Source organism: Emydura macquarii, unplaced genomic scaffold, assembly GCF_026122565.2.
Source record: "Emydura macquarii macquarii isolate MOO-44397 ecotype Brisbane River unplaced genomic scaffold, CSIRO-AGI_Emac_v2 contig_3429, whole genome shotgun sequence".
Classification (NCBI taxonomy): Eukaryota; Metazoa; Chordata; order Testudines; family Chelidae; genus Emydura; species Emydura macquarii.
In genome coordinates, this window is record NW_027133566.1 from 6,534 (window position 1) to 32,328 (window position 25,795).

General features: G+C 53.0%; 2 gene segments (V, D, J or C); both read right to left on the reverse strand.

Annotated features, from left to right (window-relative positions):
* Positions 1 to 10,672: 10,672 nt before the first annotated feature.
* LOC137144251 (T cell receptor alpha variable 4-like) lies at positions 10,673 to 11,171 on the reverse strand. The segment is given in 2 exon segments: positions 10,673 to 10,971; positions 11,126 to 11,171. Coding segments are annotated over 2 exon segments (345 nt in total).
* The window catches only part of LOC137144253 (T cell receptor alpha variable 23/delta variable 6-like), a 66,914-nt gene continuing 52,102 nt past the window's right edge, over positions 10,984 to 25,795 (reverse strand). The window contains 1 exon segment of the V gene segment in view: positions 10,984 to 12,370. Within this exon segment, the coding sequence occupies positions 11,835 to 12,370 (536 nt within the window).

Consider the following 25,795-nt stretch of genomic DNA (forward strand, 5'->3'; position numbering starts at 1 on the left):
TAGGAAATTAACCCTCTAGTTTCCGTGTGGCTTCCAGCCAGCAACTCCCTGCCCCATCTCTAGGCTCCTGCACGGTTTTTGCTCCGGTCCCCCGCTGGTTCGTGTCACCGTGTCCCTGGCGATGCAGTAATAGGTAGCGGAGTCGCTCAGTTCGCTGGACTGTTTCCACATATTGAAGGATTTTTCCCGTTCATCGTGTTTAGCGTGGAACCCTTTAATTATCCCCTCATCCGAGTCTTCCGTTCCCGTGTCCCGCAGGAAGGTCTTGGGGGGCTGGTTGTGGTACTGCACGTACCAGAAGGGGAAAGCAGTGAAGGAAGTCTGGTAGCTGCAATTCAGAATCACAGGGTTCCCTTGGGAGATGACAATGTTCCCTTCAGTTTGGTGCACTGAATCTCCATGGGTCTTTTCTGGAGAGCGGAGGGGATAATAGACACCGTTAGAGATAATGGGTACAAAATACTGACTTACAGATATAATGGAAACATGATCCATATACACACAGATGTGATAGAATAATTGCAGCCAGATAGACCCGAAAGATATTTACAATCAGGTATAATAGAAACACAGGGCAATTAGCATATTAGAAAAATCTTTGCACTGAGATATAATGGAAGCAAACATGATATGAACATTCAGCTATGATAGACCTATTTCAGATACACACAGTGTACACATTATGCTTTTATTAAATCTAAGCTATTGTATGGACTGTATAGATAAAACGTTACAGGTGTTTTTATGTAGTTATAACGCTGTATCTAACATGATCTACTTTGAGATATAGTACTGTACACACACAATACGTGCACTCCAGTACAATATAAACACCGCACAAACGCACTGTGAATTGATATAATATAGACAGTCCGATATAATAAGAACCCCCTTGATTTCAGACCCTGGAAAATGTAAAGCGTTAAACAAAAGTGAATCCCTTAGAACAGACATGATTAAAGTAGCTGCCAATATCGTTGGATTAAATGACTCTGCAATAAAACAACAAGAGTTCCCTTGACCCACATAAAGCGACTTCTCTTTGTGGCTGAAAGCTTAGAGCAGACTGGTGGCCCCAGGTTGGTGCTTTAAAAAGAGACGATGGAAAGGTGGCAAATGCAGGAAGATGTAACAGACACGCAGCGCGGTAACAGACATCCAGCAGATATATGGGAGTGTAATAGAGGCAAAGAGTCATAGTCAGAGACCCCACCCAGTCAGAAAGATGGGGTTCTCCCCTGGATCCATAATCGGTAACCAGCCTGAGAAAAGAAACCTCACTCACTCAGAACAAACATGACGAAGAGAGGCGAGACCCAAGCTGAACGCATCCTTCACCTCAACGGGTCTGAGACGAAGGGAATGTGGGTGCCCACACCAGGATGAATTAATTTGCTTTTCTATCCGGCAGCGGCAGGGAAGAGAGCGAGCTTTTGTCTTCCTCTAGATCCGGCTGCCTCTGCTTGGAAAGAAGGTTGACTCTGCCTGTCTGAGATGGGGGCATTTGAAGGTCAGAGGGAGTTGGGATGACAGCAGGGGACTGCAGAGATTAGTGGAGGGAAGAATGCTGTTTCTTGCATTATTTCTGTGGCACCACACCGCCCCCACGTGGCAAAATATGTGCACAGATGGGAAAGGGTTGCAGCAGATTTTCTTACGAGAGTGAGAATTTTTCTGTTCCAAGAGGCGGATGGTCTTGGACAGTTTCCCCCATCCATCCATCCATCCATGGAGAAATAAAGGTTCCCCAGCTGCACAGGACCAGTTTTTCTATGAACTTCTCCAGCCTGGTCACGGTAGAGTTCGTGCGTTGGTCTCTTTAGTTGATATTTAAACTCTCTGGCTGCACTTTTCCTTCAAGAACAGGGCTGGGGCAGCTTTCACTAGAGTGGTGCATGAGAAGGTCGGTGTGTTCTGGTCTGTCCTTAACTGGTGATTTTAACGTCAGTCTGATTCATGACCTTCACCCCATTTCTGAAATGGTTCCACTCCGGCTTTGAGCAAAGAAGGAAAACCCAGAGCGTTCGAGAGAGCTCTGTTCCTAGTCCATTGCTGGCAGACTTCTCTTCCCCCACCGCCCTTCCATCAACCCGGAGTCCCTCCCACACCCCAGCGACCCCAGGCCTGCTACTCCCCGCACAGACCCTGCGCGGTTTTTGCTCAGCTCCCCTGCCGGTTCCTGTCACTGTGTCTCTCCCGGCGCAGTAATAGGTAGCGGAGTCGCTCAAGTCGCTGGACGGTTTCCGCAGGTGGAAGGATGTCTCCTTTCTCTCGTGGGTAGCGTTGAACCCTTTTATGATTCCTTCAGCCGTGTCCCCACTTCCCAGGTCCGTCAGGAAGAGCCTGAGGGGCTGGTTGGGGTATTGCACGTACCAGAAGAGAGAAGGATACCCAGAAATCTGATATGTGCAGTTCAGCAGCACCGGGTCCCCTTGGGAGAGGATAACGCTGCCTTCAGTTTGGGTGACCGAGTCTGCTCCATAGGTGCGCTCTGTGGGGAGAGCAGAGCAGAGCAGAGACACTCAGAATAACAGAATCCGAGCAGATACTCGGAGTCAACATGCACGTAACCGATACAAACACCGCAGCAAAGACGTGACGGATAGACACAGATATAGAAACCTGGTAGGTTCATTGAGACAGAACAGAACCACAAAGTGTGTACTGAGACCAGGCGAGCAAACATACCAGTTAGCTCGGATACGGTATAGAACATGGACGCTCAGGGACTCTCCAAACACAACCAGGTAGAATAGAAATATGGAAGTTATGCTCGGATGTAACAGAGAACATCGACCCCAGTGGACAATAGGAACGAACTAGACAGATTATTATGTATGCACTGCGTGATCCTCGTTACTGACACACACCAAGTTATGGAGACAGGATAAAGACAAGGTCTGACCGCAGGTAGGGAAGCTGAGAATTGGACTTTTACTCACTCAGAACAGACATGGCTATAACAGCGGGGAGCCAGGCTGGAGCCATCCTTGGGCGGAATGATTCTTTAACTACACGGAGCTAATTCTCTTCTGATGCAAAAACTGGTTTGTCTCCGTGTCGGGTAGCTCCAGTTTAGGGCAGGCAAGAATTGGTGTCCTCTGAAAGGTGCTTACAATGAATCTTGTATCTCTGAGCAGGGGCTGCCACTTGTCGGGAGAGCACGAACTTCTCTTCCCAAGAGTGAATGTCTCCCCTCTGTGAACCCTTCTGAACCGCACTGCCAAGAAATGGGAGTGTCTGCAGAGCGAAGGGGGCTAGGCTGGTGTCGGGCGAGTGTGCAGAACACGGGACAGGAAAACGCTGTTAGTTGGATTCTTTATTCAGCAGCACACCGCCCCCACCTGGCCAAAGGTGTTCCCGAAGGGGAAATGGTTAGCGCGGATGAGCTGGTTTACAGACAAAGGTGTGAGACTCTCTCCGAGGGAGAGAGAGCCTGGGGGCTGGTTGGGGTATTGCACGTACCAGAAGAGAGAAGGATACCCAGAAATCTGATATGTGCAGTTCAGCAGCACCGGGTCCCCTTGGGAGAGGATAACGCTGCCTTCAGTTTGGGTCACCGAGTCTGAGGTGCGCTCTGTGAGAGAACAGAGTGGCTGTGTATTTTCTGAGCCAAGAGGCGGGAGGGTCTGGTAAAGGCTCTCACGCTCTTCCCGTCTATGTATCCTGGGCAGGTGAAAATTCCTCAACTCTAGGAAAACTGGTGGAATAGGAACTGCTCCGCCTTGATCCGGCTCGAGTTCGCGTGTCTGTTTGTTAGTTTTAGTGATACGGAACCGGCTCTGGTTTCTTTCCTTCCAAGAACCGGGCTGGGGGCAGCTTTCACCAGAGTTCTTCATGAGAGGGGTGATGTATTTTTTTTCTATCCCTATTTTACCTTAATGAGTGTTTCGTGACATGCACCCTCGTTTGGGAGGTGGTTGAACTCCGGATTCGAGCAAAGGAGGAACATACAGTGAGCAAAGTTTTCTGTGCGCGGGCCAGAGACGGAGTTCTGTGCCAAGTTCGATGCTGCTGTGTGTGTGTGTGTGTGTGTGTGTGTGTGTGTGTGTGTGTGTGTGTGTGTGTTTAGCTCTTTTCCTTCTCGAAGAGGGCCCCTGCAGACCTCCCCGCTCCCCACATCCCTGATGCTTGGCGCACAGCCCGGCCTACGCAGTTTTTGCTCAGCTGCCCCGCTGGTTCGCGTCACTGTGTCACTCGCAGCGCAGTAATAGGTAGCGGAGTCGCTCAAGTCGCTGGACGGTTTCCGCAGGTGGAAGGATTTGTCCTGTTTATCGTGGGTAGCATCGAATCCTTTTATGATCCCTTCATCCGAGTCACCCTTTCCCAGGTCCCTCAGGAAGAGCCTGGGGGGCTGGTTGGGGTATTGCACGTACCAGAAGGGATAGACAACGCTGCTAGAAAATTGATAGGTACAATTCAGACGCACCGGGTCCCCTTGGGAGATGAAAACGCTGCCTTCAGTTTGGGTCACGGTGTCTGCTCTAAACTGTGTGTGCGTGTGTGTGTGTGTGTGTGTGTGTGTGTGTGTGTGAGAGAGAGAGAGAGAGAGAGAGAGACTCTTTCAGATGTCTGCTCCGATCCCTTCATCGAGTCCTCCGTTCCCAGGTCCCTCAGGAAGAGCCTGCCTTCAGCGGGTCCCCTGGGGAGATGAAAACGCTGCCTTCAGTTTGGGTCACGGTGTCTGCTCCGTAGCTGCGCTCTGCGGGGAGAAGAGAGCAGGACCGACAGACTCAGACAGAACAGACTCCCAGCTGAGAGACGCGGAGGCAACGCGCACAACACAGATTCACACAACGGGACAAAGACACGGTGGGTGGACACAGATCTGATAGAAACGTGGTGGAGTCACTCAGCCAGTCTGGAAACCCAGAGCATGCGCCGAGACCTCGCAAGGAAAAATACTCTTTCGGCTGGGCTGTAACGGAGAATATCGACGCTCACAGACAAGACCATCACTCACTCGGGAGCGCTACGTGCAAATAACACCAGCACGGGGGGATCTGGGGCGTCGGAACAAGCCCTGGTATGAGGGGAGGGTAAAGACCTGGCCTAAAATGTAACGCGGCTGAGAAAGGGAGTGTGACTCACGCAGAACAGACGTGAACAGAGCGGCGCAGAGCCAGGTCCGAGCCATCCTTGGGTGGAAAGATTTTGACTCAACAGAGCGAATTTCCTAGTCCCACGAGGACGGGTTTGTTTTCTCGACCGAGCAGCCGCAATCTGGGGCAGCCCAGAGCTTGTCGTCTCAAAGGTGCCTTCAGACGACCGCTGTCTGCGTTGTTGTGTCGTGTGGGGAGAGCAGGAAGGCAGCGTCACAGGAGTGCTTCGCTCTGCTCTGGAAACCTGTCTGGATGGGCCTGTCGGAAATGGGAGCGGCTGAAAGGCGCTGGGGCAGGGCTGGGGTCGGGGGAGGGGGTGTGCGCAGAACAAGGCCAGAAGGACGCAGTTACTTGCATTCTTCATCTTCAAGCACCACCCCTCTGCCACGTGGCGGAATTGGTTCACATCTGGGAAATGGGTGCAGCAGATTGTCTTACAGCTGGGCCAGGACATCGGCCTTTCTCACGGGATAGTGAGTGTTTTGCTGACGGAAGAGGTGGGATGTTCTTCTAAAAACTCACCTTCTGTCTGTCTATGCAGCGATGTAACCTGCTCGGAGGAAGATTCCTCAGCTGCCCGGCGCCGTTTTTCCTATAGAATATGAACTTCTGCACCCGATCGTGGCGAAGTTCGTGTGTTTGTTTGTGTAGGTTTTAGTGACATTTAACAATCGGGTTGCACTTTCCCTGCAAGACCAGGGCTGGGGGCAGCTTTCCCAAGAGTGGAGGATGTGTGCTGGTCTTCACTGATTTTACCTTCCTTGTTGATTCATGATACTCTGAGATGGTAACACCGCGGATTAGAGCGAAGGAAGGAAAACTCTGGGTGTGGGAGTCGTGGGGGGGCATCCTGGCTGCTCCCCACAGCCCCGGCCTGGTTTTTGCTCAGCTGCCCCGCTGGTTCGTGTCACTGTGTCGCTCCCGGCGCAGTAATAGGTAGCCGAGTCGCTCAAGTCGCTGGACGGTTTCCACAGGTGGAAGGTTTTCTCCTTTGTATCGTGGGTAGCGTTGAACCCTTTTATGATCCCTGCATCCGAGTCCTCCTTTCCCAGCTCCCACAGGAAGAGCTTGAGGGCCTGGTTGGGGTATTGCACGTACCAGAAGAGAGAAGGAGGAACAGAGAATTGATAGGTACAATTCAGACGCACAGGGTCCCCTTGGGAGAGGATAACGCTGCCTTCAGTTTGGGTCACAGTGTCTGCTCCATGGGTGCGCTCTGTGGGGAGAACAGAGCAGAACAGAGACACTCAGAGATGATCGAATCCGAGCGGAGACACTCCGAGTTCACATGCACACACCAGACACAAACAAGGCAGCAAAACCGTGGTACAGACAAAGACTGACTCTACCGCGTTTCTATTATGAGGCATGTTAGAAAGGATGCTCTCCGATCCCCAGCCACATCCTATGGAGACGCGGCTCTGACCGAGAACAGTGAGATTGGGTCGATACAGACAATCGGGTTTAAAAGAAGCACGTTCGGGATCTTAGGCAACAGAAACATGAAACTGTGAAGACAGGATAAAGACGTGGTGGGGTGTAACAGAGCCGAGACCTGGAGTTTTACCCACTTAGAACAGAGATGGCGATAACAGCGGAGAGCCCGGTTACAAACATCCTTCGGTTCAACGGTCCCTTGACTAAACCGAGCCAATTCCCGTATCCCACAAGAACTGACCCGTCTTCGTCCCGGGTCGCTCCGATTTAGAGAAGGGAAGAATTTTGGCCTATAAAAGGTGCCTTAAAAATGCAGGTTGTGTCTGGGGAGGAGCTGCCGCTAACAGCACGAACCGCACCGCGCAGAGTGATTCGGTCTGTTCTTTAAATCCTTGTCGATGGTAACGTCGGAAACGGGGCATTTGAAGGGCACAGGAGGGTACCCCGGTGTCAGGGAAGGGGGTGGGTGAGGACGAGCGCAGAAGAATGCTGCTGCGTGTGTTATTTATCTAGCACCACGCCGCCCCCACGTGGCAAAACGTGCTCCCAGCTGGGGACTGGTTGTACCCGATACTCGGCACGTTTGCCGGTAAGTCAGCCTGTCCCAGAGAGAGCATTTCTCTGTCCCGGGAGGTGGGATGCTCTGCTGAAGGCTCCTTTCTCTCTGTCCCTCCCTCTACACACGCTGGGCGGTGGAGGTTCCTCAGCTGCACCCTGCCAGTTTCCCTATCGAGGATGAGCTTCTCCACCATGGTCGTGCTGGAGGTCGGCTGCCTGTCGTGTTTCGTTTGTGCTGTGTGACTGTCTGGCTGCACTTCCCTTCAGCCGGGGGCTGGGCCAGCTTTCACCCGAGTTCTCCATGTGCTCTGCTCTCTCCTGGTTTTACCCCATTCGGCGGTTCGTGACATTCACCGTCACTGGAGATGGGAACAATGCGGATTAGGGCAGACAAGGAAAAACCGAGTTAAATTCTGTGTGGGGGTGAGATTTCTCTGCCAAGTTCACGGTTCGCAGATTCTCCCTCCCACACACACCTTATGTCTGCTCCCGGGACTCTCCCAGAGCCCGTAGCCCCGCTACTCTGCCCAGCCCCGGCCCGGTTTTTGCTCAGCTCCCCCCCTGGTTCGTGTCACTGTGTCTCTCACGGCGCAGTAATAGGTAGCGGAGTCGCTCAAGTCGCTGGACGGTTTCCACAGGTGGAAAGATTTGCTGTTTTTATCGTGGGTAGCGTTGAATCCTTTTATGATCCCTTCATCTGTGTCCTCCCTTCCCAGGTCCCTCAGGAAGAGCCTGGGGGGCTGGTTGGGGTGCTGCACGTACCAGAAGGGATAAGGAGTAGTAGTGAAAGAAAACTGATAGGTACAATTCAGACGCACAGGATCCCCTTGGGAGAGGATAACGCTGCCTTCAGTTTGGGTCACAGTGTCTGCTCCGTAGGTGCGCTCTGTGGGGAGGACAGAGCAGAACAGCTGCCCTTAGTGATAATAAAATCAGAGCTGAGACCGCGCCACGATACACGATAGGTATGAAAACAGAAACGTGGCTGTTCGTCTCCGTTATAAGAGAATCCTGAGGAATGCAGGGAGAGACAAAAGGAACACAAGAGAGACACCAGACAGGTAGTATTGTAATTCGGATACAACAGACACAGGACATTGAACGTTCAGAAACAACAGAAATACAGATCCAATTAGACGTCATTAAAATAAATTAAACTAGGATGTAATAGAAAGAGAATAATGATCCTCGGAGATCATACAGACCACAGGTACAATCCCAAACCACAGATGTAATTAGGAGTAAGATAAGCAAGTGGGTGACCTTACACATTGAAACAAATTAAATTCCGACAAGATAAAGAGGCGGTTCCATAAAAAGTGGGAAGGCAGAGAAATCGGCTCTTACTCACTTAGAAGAGATATTACTGTGACCGCTGAGACCCAAGCCAGAGTCATGCTTGGACTAAAAGATTCTTCAGCAAAACGGAGCTGACCCGAAATCAAGAAGAATCGATTTTGATCGGGTCTTGTTGCGGCTCCAATTTAGCGAAGGCCAGAATTTTATTCCTTGGGAGGTGGTCTTCAAAATGGATCTCGGATCTCTGTGCTGGAGCTGTGACTGGCCTGAGTAACGTTTGCCTCGCTTCACAGGAGTGACTCTCCTCTGTAAACGCTTCTGAAGGGTGCGGGCAGGGATGCGAGCGTTTGGAAAGCAGAGTTTGTTTGTCTTTCCGGATCAACTCCGCCCCCGCGTGGCAAAACGCCTAAACTAGCGGGACGCCGGGTGAGTGAGGCAATATCTTGGATTCGAGCAATTTTCTGCTGGAAAGCTTCTCTCTCACCAACAGAAGGTGGCCCAGTACAAAATCTTACCTCCCCGGCTTGTCTCTCTAATATCCTGGTGCTGACACGGGGCCTACACTGCATAAATTATCCACTGCACTAATATCCTGGGGCCTACACTGCATAAATTAGTGGGAAATATTTTAGCAGAATCGAATTTCCTTAGTTTTTTTTCCCCCGGAATTTCCAAGGGGGGGGGGGGAAACAGGGGTCATAACCGGTGCAAGGCAATGTATGGTGTTATAAAGAGTCTGTCTGTGTGTGTGGATCCATGCAGTGTATTGCCACACGCGCCTTGTCTCGGTGTATGTCTATGGCCTTTTCTTTGCAACATCTGGGGACCGACAGGCTAGGCAGCAGTTATGTACAAAAGAACCTGGGGGTAACAGTGGATAAGAAGCTGGATATGAGTCACCAGAGTGCCCTGATTGCCAAGAAGGCTAAGAGCATATTGGGCTGCATTAGTAGGAGCATTGCCAGCAGATGGAGGGAAGTGATTATTCCTCTCTATTCGGGACTGGTGAAGCCGCATTTGGAGTATTGTGTCCAGTTTTGGGCCCCCCACTACAGGCAGGATGTGGACAAGTTAGAGAGAGTCCAGCGGAGGGCAACAAAAATAATGAGGGGGCTAAAGCACAAGACTTGTGAGCAGGGGCTGAGGGAACTAGGCTTGTTTATTCTGCAGAAGAGAAGAGAGAGGGGATTTGATAGCAGCCTTTAACTACCTGAAAGGGGGTTCCAGGGAGGATGGGGCTAGGCTGTTCTCAGTGGTGGCAGATGACAGAACAAGGAGCAACGGTCTCAAGTTGCAGTGGGGGAGGTCTAGGTTGGACATTAGGAAAAAGTTTTTCACTAGGAGGGTGGTGAAGCACTGGAATGGGTTACCTAGGGAGGTGGTGGAATCTCCATCCTTAGAGGTTTTTAAGACCCGGCTTGACAAAGCCCTGGCTGGGATGATTTAGTTGGGTTGGTCCTGCTTTGAGCAGCGGGTTAGACCAGATACCTCCTGAGGTCCCTTCTCACCCTCCTCTGCTATGATTCTTGATAAGAGGACTACTGCCTGCCTGAAAAGCCAGGGGTGAACTAGACCGCCGCTGGGTCATCCTGTCTACACGGAGCCTCCACGCATGGAGGGCCGCGCCCTCTGCCGGCCAACAGCCCGAATTGTGGACGTGTCAAACACAACTTCTCTCCCCGGAACGTTCCCACGCAGGGTTCGCCTCTGGGGCAGACACTGATTTGCACAGACGGGTGTTCTCAGGCAGTGCAGGGAAGTGCTAAACTCCGCCCAATTCGCGCTAAATCACGGGGAAATGTGAAAGCGGAGTGGGATTGACTGGCTAATTCGGCAATCAATTCTTCTCCAGTAACATTTGTGGCGACTGCACCGATGCCTGAAAAGGCTGGTGTTCTAGTGTCTAGCTTTCATGGTAATGAGCTTGTGCAGCTGGAGTGGGACTGTGTGTGTGTGTGTGTGTGTGTGTGTGTGTGTGTGTGTGTGTGTGTGTGTGTGTGTGGTTTTACCTTTTCATTGTGCTTCATGTTTCTCTCTGAAGAGGAGTTTCTTAGACCTTTTCCAAACTCTCAGTTCTCAGTGGTCGCCCCGGTAAATCATTGGGCTCACAGCGACCTTTGTAGATTGGGCATTGATTGTTTTATTAATCTCTTTTGTCTTCCCTGATCACCCTGGCTTCCCGCCCCCACGAAAGCGCACCCCACACATCTCTCTCACACACACACACCCCTAGCTCCAGAGCGGGACGGTTATTGTACGAGGGCAGGCCCTGGCTGTCACACCGTGTCTCTCACAGCACAGTAATACACCGCTGTGTCTGCCAGCCGCACACTGCGCAGGGCCAGGGTGCTGGACTTTCTGTCTGCGGCGATGAGTAAAGTCCCCTCCGGGTCGGTGCTGTGAGCCGGGTCTTTGAGTCCTTGAACTATAAACTCGAGTCCTTGGCTGGGTCGTTGCCGGTACCAAAATATCCAGTCGCTAGTAAGTGAGGGGTAAGAGCAGGTGAGGTTCAGACCAGCTCCTTCTAAAGCTTCCGCTGAGGCCGGCTGCTGGATCTTCGCTCTGCCTGGGGCACCTGCGAGAGAGAAGTTGACACCGAATTCATCCCACACCAGCCCTTTAGGGCCGGGACCCCCCCACTGCCCTGTCCCCGCCACCCTGCCCCAGCCGCGCTGTGTGGGGAGAGGGTTGTAAACCCGGCTCAGGGGATCGGGACCCGGCTCACTCACTCAGGGCAAACACCGCTGAGAGCGCGGCTATCCACCGTGACAGCATCCTGAGCGTTCAGCGCGGCTGGGAGAGAACCGCGCTGTGTCCCGGACCCAGCTCGGCTGAACTAGGCTCTGCATCTGGCCGCACCGCAGAAGAGGAACAATCTACCCACCCCCGCCCCGAGGCGCCTTAAAAACAAACCAAACCCGTGTGTCTTTGGTGTGGCCAGAGATGTGATGTATTGTGTTATTTTTCTACCGCAACACCGCCCCCACGTGGCTAAATGCTTGCGTAGAAGGTAAATGTGTGTGTGTGTGTGTGTGTGTGTGTGTGTGTGTGTACACACACAAAATATACACCTTCCCCACCACCACCCTGTCTGTCTGTCCTATTGAGACCATATTGTCTCATGGCTTCCTTGCATGCCCGCCTCTGTCTGTCTGTCTGTCTCCAATCTCTGCTGTCTCTCGTCTTGCACGCGAGGCAAGGGCTGTCCTTTTTTGTTCTCTTTTTGTACAGCCCCTGGAACAAGGTGGTCGTGCTCCCTGGGCCGGGGGAGGGGCGGGCTGCTGGGCGCTAGGAGGTTGTTGTTGTTTGTTTGTGTTTATCTGTCGGTGTACCTTTTTCCTTTGTTGCGGGCGGGGGCTGGGAAAGGGAGGTTGTTTTTCATTTCCTAGGCAGGTTGTGGGTCCGTTCGCTCCTTCCTTGTTTCCTGCGTTTTGAGGGTCAGTTTTGTTCTTTGGCGCGTCCTGCAATGTGAACTCCTGGCCTGGAGCGGGGAGAGGCAATGCAGACGCGAGGTCTGCCTGGCGGGGGCGGGCGAGATGTTGTGCTTGTTTGTGAGTGGCGTTCAGTGGTTGCGGAGTTCCTCTCTGTCACCCCCCGAGTCGCTCCCAGGAACGTGCGGTTCCCGCCACAGCCCCTGGGAGGTTTTTGCTCAGCTCGCCCGCTGGTTCGCGTCACTGGGTCGCTGACGGCGCAGTAATAGGTAGCGGAGTCGCTCAAGTCGCTGGACGGTTTCCGCAGGTGGAAGGATTTGTCATTTTTATCGTGGGTAGCGTCGAACTCTTTTGTGATCCCTTCGTCCGAGTCACCCTTTCCCAGGTCCCTCAGGAAGAGTCTGGGGGCCTGGCTGGGATACTGCACGTACCAGAAGAGATAGGGAGAAACAGCATCGTAGGTGCAGTTAACAAGCACGGGGGACCCCCGGGAGATAATGAGGCTGCCTTGAGTTTGTGTCACTGATTCTCCATTGCTCTGTCCTGTGTGGGGAAAACAGCGATTGGTGCACGTTACAATGTAACCGAGTCAGACCAAATAAACACCCAGTATCTGCAGTCAGAGAGAACAGAAGCACAGAATACACCGAGACACAACAGACACTTGATAGACATGCTCAGTTACACTGATTAATGTACATAACAGAGAGACACAAATGTAATGCAAACATGGTGGAGAGAGAATATAATTATCACACCGAGATATAGTAAAAGCAGTAGCTGGAAATAAGAACACAGATACACTCAGGTATAAAGGAAAGACAGTAGATGCAGATATAACATAAACAGATTAGAGACATTCAGATGTCAAGTAAAACGTTGTATTCAGCGTAGCGTAACAGGCAGAGGATATAGAAACACAGTTATAATAAAACACGTTAGATGGGGGAGGTACAGTCCAGGTTTAACACAGGCCCTCAGATACAATCGAAATACAACTGATGGAGGTAGACAGGATATTAACACACTGTCCATGCAGTCAGCGATCATAGAAACTGAACAGGTAGGAGAAGGCATGGCAGGAATAGAATTAAACTCCCTTATCCTAGGAATACAGCACAGACAGACAATGGGGACAGACACCCCCAGAGATAATGGAAATACGATACAGGCCTATTAAATAAGCGAATATATGATAAGCGCCCACACAGGATTTTAGGGACTGTCAGCATCAAGTGACGCGGGCAGGGCGGCCGCCTGGCAGAATACAAGGGGGACAGGCTGAGGAAAGGATCTCACTCACTTAGCACAGGCAGGATCAGGACAGCCGCGACCCAAGATAAAGGCATCCTTGAGTCTGCCGAGAATGTGTGACAGAGAGAGAGACGCTGCCCCCGCAGCAAGAATGGATTCTCTTCGGTGGTGGTTTCTGCGGAGAAGAGAAGGGGAGAATTTTGCCCCCCGACAAGGCTTTAGAAGAGCCTGTTGTGTCTCTGGGGTGGAGCTGCTCCCACCTGTTTGACTAACTGCACGGGAGTGACTGTCTCTGCTCGGGAAAGTGCTTCAGAAATGGTGCCGCCAGAGATGGCAGCGTTGTAAGAGGGGGGCGGGGGGGGACGGGACATGGTAGGAGAGAAAAGAATTCACCGCCCAGAACAATACCCTGTTGTTTTATTGTCAGGGACAATATCGCCCTCACGTGGTACAAATAATGTGTCTGTTGGGAAATGTTAGTAGCAGAGCGAATTTCTGGTAACGTTGCCAGTCGGGCAGATACTCCGGTGTAGCAGACACTAATCAATACACCGCCATATGAGATGCGTCGTGTTTGCGCTCCAATGTCCTGTCACCATAATACTCGGTTATAATCTGTGCATGCAGCTCTAACAGACACAGTACAGCCACAGACAGATCACAGATACACACCCAGCTCCGTGGACACGTTACAGAACAGTGATACTCAGCCGAGAGAGATGGTACAGATGTAATGAACGGATAATCGATATATTGGATACATACAGAGACACTCAGATATACCAGATCCATACTTAGATACAGGAAACGTTCTAGCTAAACCAAACTATACTAGGAAGACTAGATCTATTCAGGTACAGTCTGACCATACAGACGCACGCAGATAAAATAGGAACGTCTTGTGTACACAGAGATAATGGAAACATGACAGAGAAACTGGGAGTCCGAGATACTGACTAGAACGGCGGAAGAAATGCGGCGATACAGACAGGTTATTACCTGGCAGAACAGAGTTTCCCCAGGTCGATTAATGGGATCTTGCTCTAAACAGACCGGCTCAGAGAGCTGCGATCCCAGCTAAATGCAGTGTGAGGTTTCAGTGAATTAGGAGGACACACTGTGCTAGTCCTTGTCCCACTTGCTGTGAGGGGAAGAGAATGGATTCGCCCCGCAGGCGAAGCGTCAGAAAGACAAATGTACCGACGCGGTCTCTGCGCCAGGGCTCCGGTCCATGAATGCCATAGAGCGGACGGCAGAAGTGACCCTCTCTGCTCTGGAAATGCTTCTGAATGGTGCCGCCAGAGATGACCGCGCCGGAATTGCTTTTCTGCATTTATTTTCGTGGCTTTTGTGCTGTTCTTGTGGTTCGTGATTCTCTCTGCAGGGGGGTTTCTTAGACCTTTCCCGAGGTATCGCCTGTCTCGATAGAAACCTTTGTAATTCTGGCCCCAGATGTTTCATTCATCTCTTGTCTTCCCTGATCCCTCTCTCCTCCCTCTCATGGAAGCACGCACCACCTCCCCCTCCTCCCATCGCGTGTGCACGCACTCCGGAGTGAGATACTTCTTGTACGGGGGCAGCCCCTGGCTGTCACACTGTGTCTCCCACCGCACAGTAATACACCGCTGCGTCTGCCAGCCGCACGCTGCGCAGGGCCAGGGTGCTGGACTTTCTGTCTGCAGGGATGTGCAAAACTCCCTCTGGGTCGCGGCTCTCCGCCCTTGTCTTGAATCCAGTAACTATAAATTGCGGTCCCTGATTCGGGAACTGCCGGTACCAATAAATGTAGTCGCTCGTCTTGATGGCGGGGTGAGAGCAGGTGAGGTTCAGTTCTCCTCCCTCCAGAGCTTCTGCGGAGACCGGCTGCTGGATCTCAGCTCTGCCCTGGACAACTAGGAAAGAGAACCAGGCAGAGAATTCATTTAGCGGGCTTGAAACGTGTTGGGTACGCGGGGGGTTAATCCCCTGTCAGCGACGCCCCTGCTTTTCTGGTGCCCGTCACTGGTGTTTAAAAGAGCCGGGGAGCGAGGATGGCAGAGCGCAGAGGCGAGGGATGATGGGGTGATTAGAGCGAGAGAGAGTCGGGGTGTTGGGCTGGGGGGCAGAGAGAGAATTGTAAACTCACTCACTTAAAACAAACAGCACCGCCACTGAGCCCCGGGCTGCTCCCATCTTCACAGCGAAATAGCGGCGTCTCCGCCCCTTTTCTCCCTGTCTAACCCTGTGCAAACCGCTCTGCCCTTTTCCTGCAGCGGCCAGCCAAGGAGAGTCTGTCCTGCAGAGTGCGGAAAACTAACCCCGGCGCAGTGACGGCGCTGCCGGAGCGCGGGGTGGGGATGACAACTCGGGCCAACCACACGCGCCTCTGTCTTTCTCTGCAACGGCCTTTGTCTGACACGTCTCCGCAGCGCCTCGCTGCGTCTGCCGGGGGCGGGCTCCGGGGGTGACGGGAGAACTCGAGGGGCTGAAAAGCCGCGGGGGAAATGGGCCCTGTGTGGCAGGTTTACACGGCGCATTCCTGCGTCAAGGGCAGCGCGCTCTGGCGGCCGGCTGCGCGCACGGGGGGTGAGGTAGGGCTGGAAACCTGCTGTGCTGGGATTGTCACACCCGCGTGAACCCTGCGGAATTCAGTGTCCAGTGCAGACGGCGGAGTTACCAGGCGGGGAGGGGAAATCTTCTTCATTTCGACTCAACGGCTCTGAATGCGGGGAGGGGAGATTTGTATTGTTCAGAATGTGATTTGGGTTACGTTTGCCGGTCCTTTTCTTCTGCCGCTGTCCGTGCCCACTTCACAGATGCGATTCGCGCACGGCGCTGCGGGTTTTCTCTGTCTGTGTCACACGTACCAACGAAACAACCCGCAGCATCGTACTGGGGGCACAAGGCGCTGGGCCGCGTTTATGGTGCGGGCATGATTTCGAAAAGCAAGTCCCTACATGCACACAGAGAGAGGGAGAGTTCTGCGGGCGGGCTACATCTACCAGCCTCCGAGTTGCCCGAGCCAGTCCACGGGCCAGGTGACCCGAAACCTCCTGAGGTCAAGCTGGCTCAGGCCCTAAATTCGGATTTTCCAAGGCGCCTGAGGGAGTGAGGCGCCCCCGTGCCGCTGACTTGGCTCCTACATCGCGCTAGTCTTCTTCAGACTCCCGCCTCCATCTCCTCTTCATCCTTTCTGGCTTCCTAGTTTGCCCTTCTCCTCCCTCCGGCAGCAGGCCCGTGTCTCCCTCCCCACGCACGGACCCAAACACGCAGCGCCGGGGCCGGGGGTTTATTGTAGGAGGGCAGCCCCTGCCTGTCACACTGTGTCCCTCCGAGCGCAGTAATACACCGCGGCGTCTGCCAGCCGCACGCTGCGCAGGGCGAAGCTGCTGTTTTCCTTCTCTCTGGAGATGTACAAAGTTCCCTCCGGGTCGGTGCTCTCCACGGTGCCGCTGAATCCAGTCGCTATAAGTTCGAGCCCTCGGTTCGGAAACTGCCGGTACCAGGCGATATTATCGCCGCGGGCGGAGGGGTGAGAACAGGTGAGGTTCAGTTCCCTCCCCTCCAAAGCTTCTGCGGAGCCCGGCTGCCGGATCTCGGCTCTGCCCGGCGCACCTGGGAAAGAAAACCAGCCAGAGAATGGAATGAGTGGGAGTTACATGTGGAAGGACCTTTCGGGGTAAACGTGACCGGCAGTTGTGTGTAAAACAGCTGGGAAGAGAGAATGCAGACGGGAAGCGGGGAGAGACAGAGTGTGTTTGGTTCGAGGGACGGGGGGATAGACATTGGAAACACCAGCTCTTACTCAGAACAAGAACCAGCACAATCGCCGAGCCCCGCATCGCTACCATCCTCAGAGACGTCGCGGTCCCTGCTCTTCTGCGAGGACCAGCCCCTTTTCTCTCTCTCCAGCCCCGAAGACCGGCAGGGAGACACAAGCGCCCTCCTTTTCCTACAGCTGCAAAGCAAAGACGGGGGAGGGGGGGGGGGGACACCGTGCAATGATGCAGCTGCTGGGTTTTGAGACGTCGCGGTGGTGCCCACTGCATAAACCTCTGTGTGTCTGGCAGGAGGCGGGATCGGGGGGTGACAGATGTCTGACCAATCTGATTGCCTTCTGTGAAGACGTGACTGGCTCTGTGGATGTGGGGAAAGCCGTGGGCGTGATGTACCTTGACTTTAGCAAAGCTTTTGATACGGTCTCCCCCAGTATTCTTATCAGCAAGTGAAAGAAGTCTGGGTTGGATGAATGGACTATAAAATGGATAGAAAGCTGGCTAGAGCATCAGGTTCAATGGCTGCATGTCTAGCTGGCAGCCGGTCACAAGCGGAGTGCCCCAGGGGTCGGTCCTGGGGCCCATTTTGTTCAGCATCTTCACTAATGATCTGGAGGATGGGGTAGATTGCACCCTCAGCAAGGTGCTGGGGCGAGTGGTAGATACCCTGGAAGGTAGGGATAGGATACAGTGGGACCTAGACAAACTGGAGGATTGGGCCAAAAGAAATCTGATGAGGTTCAACAAGGACAAGTGCAGAGTCCTGCACTTAGGACAGGAAGAATCCCATGCACAGCTACAGACTGGGGACCGATGGGCTAGGCAGCAGTTCTGCAGAAAAGGACCTGGGGGTAACAGTGGACAAGAAGCTGGATATGAGTCAGCAGTGTGCCCTGGTTGCCAAGAAGGCTAATAGCATATTGGGCTGCATTAGTAGGAGCATTGCCAGCAGGTCGAGGGAAGTGATTATTCCCCTCTATTCGGCTCTGGTGAGGCCACATTTGAAGTATTGTGTGCAGTTTTGGGTTCCCCCCATTACAGGAAGGATGTGAACAAGTTGGAGAGAGTCCAGAGGAGGGCAACAAAAATGATAAGGGGCTGGAGACATGACATATGAGGTAAAGCTGAGGGAACAAGGCTTGTTTAGTCTGCAGACGAGAAGAATGAGGGGAATTTGATAGCAGCCTTCAACTGCCTGAAGGGGGTTCCAGGGAGGATGGAGCTAGGCTGTTCTCCGTGGTGGCAGATGACAGAACAAGGAGCAATGGTCTCAAGTTGCAGTGGGGGAGGTCTAGGTTCGATATTAGGGGGAAAAATTCTTTCGGAGGGTGGTGAAGCACTGGAATGGGTTACCTAGGGAGGTGGGGGAATCTCCATCCTTAGAGGTTTTTAAGACCTGGCTTGACAAAGCCCTGGCTGGGATGATTTAGTTGGGTTGGTCCTGCTTTGAGCAGGGGGTTGGGCTAGATGACCTCGTGAGGTCCCTTCCCACCCTCATCTGCTATGATGCTTGATAAGAGGACTACTGCCTGCCTGAAAAGCCAGGGGGTGAACTAGACCGCCGCTGGCTCATCCTGTCTACACGGAGCCTCCCCGCATGGACCCGCCGCGCCCTCTGCCGGCCAACAGCCCGAATTGTGGACGTGTTCAACAGACAACTTCTCTGCCCGGAACGTTCCCACGCAGGGTTCGCCTCTGGGGCAGACACTGATTTGCACAGACGGGTGTTCTCAGGCAGTCCAGGGCACTTATTAAAGCGGAGTGGGATTGACTGGCTAATTCGGCAATCAATTCTTCTCCAGTAACATTTGTGGCGACTGCACCGACACCTGAAAAGGCTGGTGTTCTAGTGTCTAGCTTTCAAGGTAATGAGCTTGTGTAGCTGGAGTGGGACGGGTTTTGTGTGTGTGTGTGTGTGTGTGTGTGTGTGTGTGTGTGTGTGTGTGTGTGTGTGTTTTTACCTTTTCATTGTGCTTCATGCTCCTCTCTGAAGAGGAGTTTCTTAGACCTTTTCCAAACTCTCAGTTCTCAGTGGTCGCCCCGGTAAATCATTGGGCTCACAGCGACCTTTGTAGATTGGGCATTGATTGTTTTATTAATCTCTTTTGTCTTCCCTGATCACCCTGGCTTCCCGCCCCCACGAAAGCGCACCCACACATCTCTCACACACACACACCCCTAGCTCCAGAGCGGGACGGTTATTGTACGAGGGCAGGCCCTGGCTGTCACACCGTGTCTCCCACCGCACAGTAATACACCGCTGTGTCTGCCAGCCTCACACTGCGCACGGCCAGGGTGCTGGACTTTCTGTCTGCAGGGATGTGCAAAACTCCCTCTGGGTCGCGGCTCTCCGCCCTTGTCTTGAATCCAGTAACTATAAATTGCGGTCCCTGATTCGGGAACTGCCGGTACCAATGAATGTTTTCGTTCGTCTTGATGGCGGGGTGAGAGCAGGTGAGGTTCAGCTTCTCGCCCTCCAAAGCGTCTGCGGAGACCGGCTGCCGGATCTCAGCCGAGGCACCTGGGAGGAGAACGCAGCAGAGAATGAATTCAGTGGGCATGACATTTCTGGGGCTTTTTATGGGTTTATTCCCTCCCGCCACAGCGCATCCTTGTCTTGTGAGTGCGATTAGAGGAGCTACGAAGGGAGAAGGCGAGGGTGCAGGCGGAAAGGAAGGGGAGAGAGACTGGGAAGTGGTTTGTCATCTTACTCACTGGAGAGAAAAATCAGCACAAACGCCGCTCCCAGAATTGTCACCATCTTCACGGGGAAATCTCGGGGTCTCCGCTCCTCTGCAGGGCTCAGCCCCTTTCCTCTGTGAGCGAGAGGGGAGCGTTGTCCTTTTCCTATGGCTTTTGTGGGGTGTGGTGAGGACTAAATAACGTGCAATGATGCGCTGGAGATGGCAGTGACTCCGGGGCGGGGGGGCGAACCGCAGAAATGTCTCCCTCCCTCTGCACGGCCTGGGTCCCTGCCTGTCATCCGAGTCTGCAAAACGCCTCTCTGCGTCTGGCGGGGGGCGGGCTCAGGATGGGGGCGGGGAACTCGGCTTAATGAGAAGCCGGGGGAACCTTGGTGGCCATGGCAGAATGCAAAAGGAGGACCAAGGAGGGGCCTGTCTGTCTGTCTGTCTGTCGATCCTTTCTCTCTCTCTCTCTCGTGGGCAGCTAAACATGTCTCAAAGTCCCAGCTTCCCTCTAGAATATGAACTTTCCCGTGGTGCTCATGGGACAGTGTGTGTGTGTGTGTGTGTGTGTGTGTGTGTGTGTGTGTGTGTAATTGGATTGATTCTGCGTTCATTGTGGTTCATGCTGTTCACTATAATTTCTAGAAAGGTGAAGCTCTGTATCGGAACAGGGGCAGCACAGAGCTAAATGGGGGAGCGGGGCAGGGAGAGGAAGATCTGATCCGAATTCTGGGTGCACAATTCCTCCCTTTCTCGCCCCCGCACACAGCCCTGGCCTGGTTTTGCTCAGCGCCCCCCGCCAGTCGGTGTCACTGTGGGTCTGTCCTGGCGCAGTAACAGGTAGTCGAGTCCTTCCTTTCGCTGGATGGTTTCCTCAGGTGGAAGGTTTGGGAGGTTTGCTGGTGTGTGGCATTGAATCCTCTCCTGAGCCCTTCATCCGCGTCCCTCAGGAGGACCTGCGGGGCTCACTGGGGTACTGCACGTACCGGAAAAGGCCATACACCGTAGCCTCATCGCTACAATGGAGGATCCAACTTTCCCCCTCGGACACAGTCACGGAGCCTTCAGTCTGCTTCCCCGCAACGCCGTGGGCCCCTTCGGGAGGGAAAAATCAATCCTGGTTGACATAAGTCGGTGAAAGCTGAGATTTCCTTTTTCTTCTTCAAAGCAGCCCAAGGGATTCCGGCGCACCATGTCAATTCAGTTCAGGCGACTCTGAAAATTTCAGCCGCTCCCTTTAATGAGGGGATTAGGAGGGTAAAAGTGGGGGTGAGAGGGAGCGATTGATAGAGAGAGGTTGCAGGGGGAAGGAAGGAAGGATGGATGGATAATGGAGAAATGTGGACGGACAGACAGACACACCGTGTATTCTAATTGCGTATTGAAAGGATAATCGGATTGGTCCAGAGCCATTCGGAAATGAACCAGGAAATCTTACTCACTGGAGACTAGCGCCATGACGAGCAGGGAGAAGTGGATTGTGAACATCCTCTCCGTGTCAACCCAAACCGGTTCTGCTGGGGGCTGGCGATTCCTCTAGACCTGGGGTTGTGAGCCTCTCCCGCTGCCAGTTCCTCCCCACCTCCGCCCCTCGCTCTTTCTGTTTGGCAGAAGCTGCCTTCAAGGCTCCTGCCCGTCTCTGGGCTGACTCAGGTGGCCTCATGAATGAAAAGCCACCGCGGGGTGGAATACAGTAGATCCGTGTGTCATCACGTCTACACGGAGCCTTCCGGCTTGTGCCCTCTGGCGGGACAGGCTGTGAGCTGCAGAGGGAAACGCAGGGGAGCAGGAAAAAATTGCAGGTAAAACCTGTTTCAGAAGAGCTGATCTTTCCCCAAAAGCCGGAAGGGTTTCTTGGTCGTGGCTATAAAACGGACTAATATTAATTAGGAATAACTTTTTTAAAAAATTCGGTTTCTTAAGGGGGTTGGACTCGATACCTCCTGAGGTTCCTTCCAACCCTGATATCCTATTATTTAAGGAATAAGGATTTACCTTCCTATTCTAAAAAGATTTTCTCTATACATGTTTGATCCTTCTCCTGCCCATCACCGTAGGATCTTCCACACCGTATTGGTAGCAACCGCAGAGTCCTTAGAGGACTTTATGGAGTCTCTGGCTTTTCCCCTTTTAAGTGTAAAAGTTCTGCTGGGTGGGCTAGAGTTTTTTATTTCTGCTTTGGAGAGTCATAAACGGGGGGGGAAAGGGGAAATGAAGCTGTGGCCTCATTTTGGACCAGACAGTTCAAGGCGCTGTTATAAACTGGCTGAAAAAAACAGCTGAGTTTTTGCTCAGCTCACCCCGCCTTTCCCCGACTGTGCGTCTCACCGCGCAGTGATACACCCCCGCGTCCTCCACCTTCGCCCCCGCGATGCGCAGCGGGGCGGCCCGGCTGGAGGCGTCAATGGCCAATTCAAAGCGCTCTGCGGTCTCCAGGGAGTTATAGCCGGAGATGAGCGCTCGAGGGGCCGCTCCGGAGCGCTGGTAGTACCAAGTAATTCCCTCGTAGCCAGTCACGCTGTGGTTACAGGGGATTTCAGCCGTGACCCCTGCCGCGGAGAACAGCGTAGCAGGCTGAGAGACCGCCCCGTCCGCCTCTCCACCTGGAACAATAACAACAACCGAGCATGAAAAGCCACCCAAGGAAAACCATTAGCAGCAGCATGAGCGGTCCTGGAGAGAGAGACGCGGGATGCTCAGAGGCGAGCGAGATCCTGCCCAGCTCCTGCTGGCCGCGTTTAAAGGATAACGAATGAAGGGGGGAGGTGGAGTCTCACTCACCTGAAACAAGGAGCAGCACCAGCAGGCAGGCCTGGATTTTAAACATCCTCCCAGGGAAGAGTCTGCAAGGAGCGGCTCCGTGGTCTGCCCACGCGGGCTCGCTGAGAAGAAATGAATTACGCCCTTTCCTCGCGGAGGGAAACCCGCAGGTGTTTTCTGGGTGCGGGGGAATCGTGGAAGGAGGCTGAGATTGCCAGGGACTCCTGGTGTCCAGCATAAAGTCTCTTTCCCCTCCTCTGTCTGTCCGGGCTGGGTGTGGCTGCTCCACGTGGCTTCTAGAAAGTCTGACAAGGGCTGGGAGGAGGCGGTGGGGAGCGGTGCAGAGAGGAGATGGGCAGAGAACTAGATTTCTAGAAGAACCAGGGGCTGCTTGGATGGAAAGCGGCCTCATTTCTGGGGGTCCCGGTAGGTAGGGCAGCACCTCTGTGGGTTATCGGCCGAACTGCACAGAGATACGGGGCCGCAGAAAACGGCTCTGACTTTCAGAGAGTCCCTGTCCCTAAAGGGAAGGCGAGGGGGGGACGCGGGGGCGTTGTTCACTTCTGGTTGCTGCAAAACCTGGCTGGTCTCGGAGCTGTTCAGTAAGAGATTTTAAGGGCAGAGGATTTCCCACTGAGTCTGTTTAGGAATCAACTTTCCTTTCGACAGTCTCGTGTGGGAAGAAAAGGAACTTGGGTCTCGGACTTGTGGAAATCTAGTCACCGCACCTCACTGAACACATGTGGAGTGACTCTGGATTAATTTACACTGACGTTCACACAGCTGTCCCTGGATCTGCAGACCTGGCCTCCACTCCCAGGGGCCTTAGGATGACAGGCACCATGGACTCAACAGCGCTATGCTCATTTCTGACCAGGATAATCTCTCCCCTTGACTGCAGTGGAGTTATGCTGATTTACACCATTGGAGGATCTGTCCCTGCATCTCCTGCACCTCTCGGAGGAGGTGGGTTTTTGCCCTGAGCCCAGCTGTGCCTGTGTCACTGTGCCTCCACTGCGCAGAGGTAGCTGCCTGAATCCCCCAGCTGGGTGTCACTGATGTGCAGAGAGCTGCGCTTCCCATTCTCCAGGCGCTCGCCTATGAATCTCCCCACAGTGGCATTGTCGTTAGAGCTGGCGGTCAACAGATGGGTCAGCCTTCTCCCAGGGAGCTGCTGGTACCACTGGAAGGCTTGGAAAGCACTGGTGTAAGAGCAGGACATGGTGGAGACCTCCCCTTCCCCAGTGACCAGCGACTCGGGGCTCTGAACCACTTGGGCTGCACAGCAGGAGACTGGAGAGAAACAAAATAAGAGCCGTTAAAATGAAGAATAGGAGAGTGTGACATTGATCTATGGATCCATCTGTCTGTCCATCCTTCTCTCTGCAGCATCCCTCCATCAGTCTATTGTTCCAGCCGCAGTATCTATATCCAGATGTCTGTACCTCTGTACAGATCGATGTAGCTGGAAGGATCTATATCTCTTTCTTTCTTTCTGTACTCTCCCCCATCTTAAAAAAGTAGGCAAGAAGAGGGGTGCTGGAACTCGGGGTGTTGGGTGTGCGGGATGCACCCCCTGGCGTGAAGTGGTTTCCATCATACACAGGGTTTACAGTTTTGTTCAGTGGCTCTCAGCACCCCCACTATAAAAATTGTCCCAACGCTACTGGGCAAGAAATGCTAACAGATAACCCCAAAGCAATATTACCGATTAAATAGACCTGAGGCTGAGATGTGTCCCATTCGTGAGACGCTCTCTCCTTATGGGTGCAGTAGTGCTTTAACAAAAGAAAAGCTAATGGATTAGATAGACAGACAGATAGACAGACAGATAGATAGACAGCTATCTCCAGGAACGGAGAAGAGCTGAGAGACTTGCCCATCCTTGACTACTAAGAGTCCGCGACTTTTTACCCTCAGAAAGAGAAAATATTTTGTTTCACTCACACAGAAATGCAAAGACGAGGAGACGTTTCCACAGAGCTGCTCTGCTTTCCGTGGCCATGGTTAGCTCTGTTTCTTCTCTCCCTTGCAGCTGAATTTACGGAGGCAGAGTTTATCACAGCAAGTTCTGAAGGAGACCAGTGAAAATGAGGATTCTCTGTCCCCCCAGGTTACAGCCCCTCGGCCTATAGAGGCAGCTGTTTCGTCGTCGGCCCTGGCAAGAACAGCTCTGTGACCTGTGCTGTGCTGGGCTCATTGAAGACAACCCAGATCTCAGGCTGTGGGAATGAACCAGGGTTTGCAGGTGAAGGTTGTGAGCAGTCTGGCACCATCTGCTGCCCTGGCAGAGAAGTGGGGGCAGAAATTCTTGGCTTCAAAGAAATCCCAGCTAGAAAAACATGGCAATGACACAGAACCACACGCCGCGGCAGGGGTTGCAAGCACTTTGTAGGACTGAATTAGAGTTCAGAGTGATCTTGACTAACTGGAGAAATGGTCTGAGTTAAACAGGATGAAATTCAATACGCAGAAATGCAAAGTACTCCACGTAGGAATCAATTGCACCAACACAAAATGGCCTGGCGAGGTTGTGGAATCTCCATCGTGGGAGGATTTCAAGCACAGGTTAGACAAACGCCTGTCAGGGCTGGTCTAGAAAATACTTTATCATGCCTCCGTGCAGGGGACTGGCTATCCGACCGACCAATCTCCCTGCCAGTTCTACATTTGTGTGACACTAGGGTTGGCTGCAGTGGAGTTACACTGCTTTACATCAGCTGGGGTCTGATTCAATGAGCCCAAGAAAGCAGCGACCAATTTACACCAGCTGGGGATCCTTCCTTACAGCTCCTCCACCCACCCTGCCTTTCAGAGGAGGTGGGTTTTTGCCCTGAGCCCAGCTGTGCCTGTGTCACTGTGCCTCCACTGCGCAGAGGTAGCTGCCTGAATCCCCCAGCTGGGTGTCACTGATGTGCAGAGAGCTGCGTTTCCCATTCTCCAGGCGCTCGCCTATGAATCGCCCCACAGTGGCATTGTCGTTAGAGCTTGCGGTCAACAGATGGGTCAGCCCTCTCCCAGGGAGCTGGTGGTACCAGTAGAAGCTTTGGAAAGCACTGGTGTAAGAGCAGGACATGGTGGAGACCTCCCCTTCCCCAGTAACCAGCGACTCGGGGCTCTGAACCACTTGGGCTGCACAGCAGGAGACTGCAGAGAAACAAAATAAGAGCCGTTAAAATGAGGAATAGGAGAGTGTGACACTGATCTATGGATCCATCTGTCTGTCCATCCTTCCCTCTGCAGCATCCCTCCATCAGTCTATTGTTCCAGCCGTAGTATCTATATCTAATTGTCTATACCTCTGTACAGATAGATATAGATCCTTCCGTCTGCATCTATTTCTTTCTGTATGCTCCCAGAATCTAAAAGTAGGCAGGAACAGGGGTGCTGGAACTCAGCATGCACCCCCTCACGTGAAGTGGTTTCCCTCATACACAGGGTTTACAGTTTTGTTCAGTGGCTCTCAGCACCCCCACTATAAAAATTGTCCCCACACCACTGGCCAAGAAATG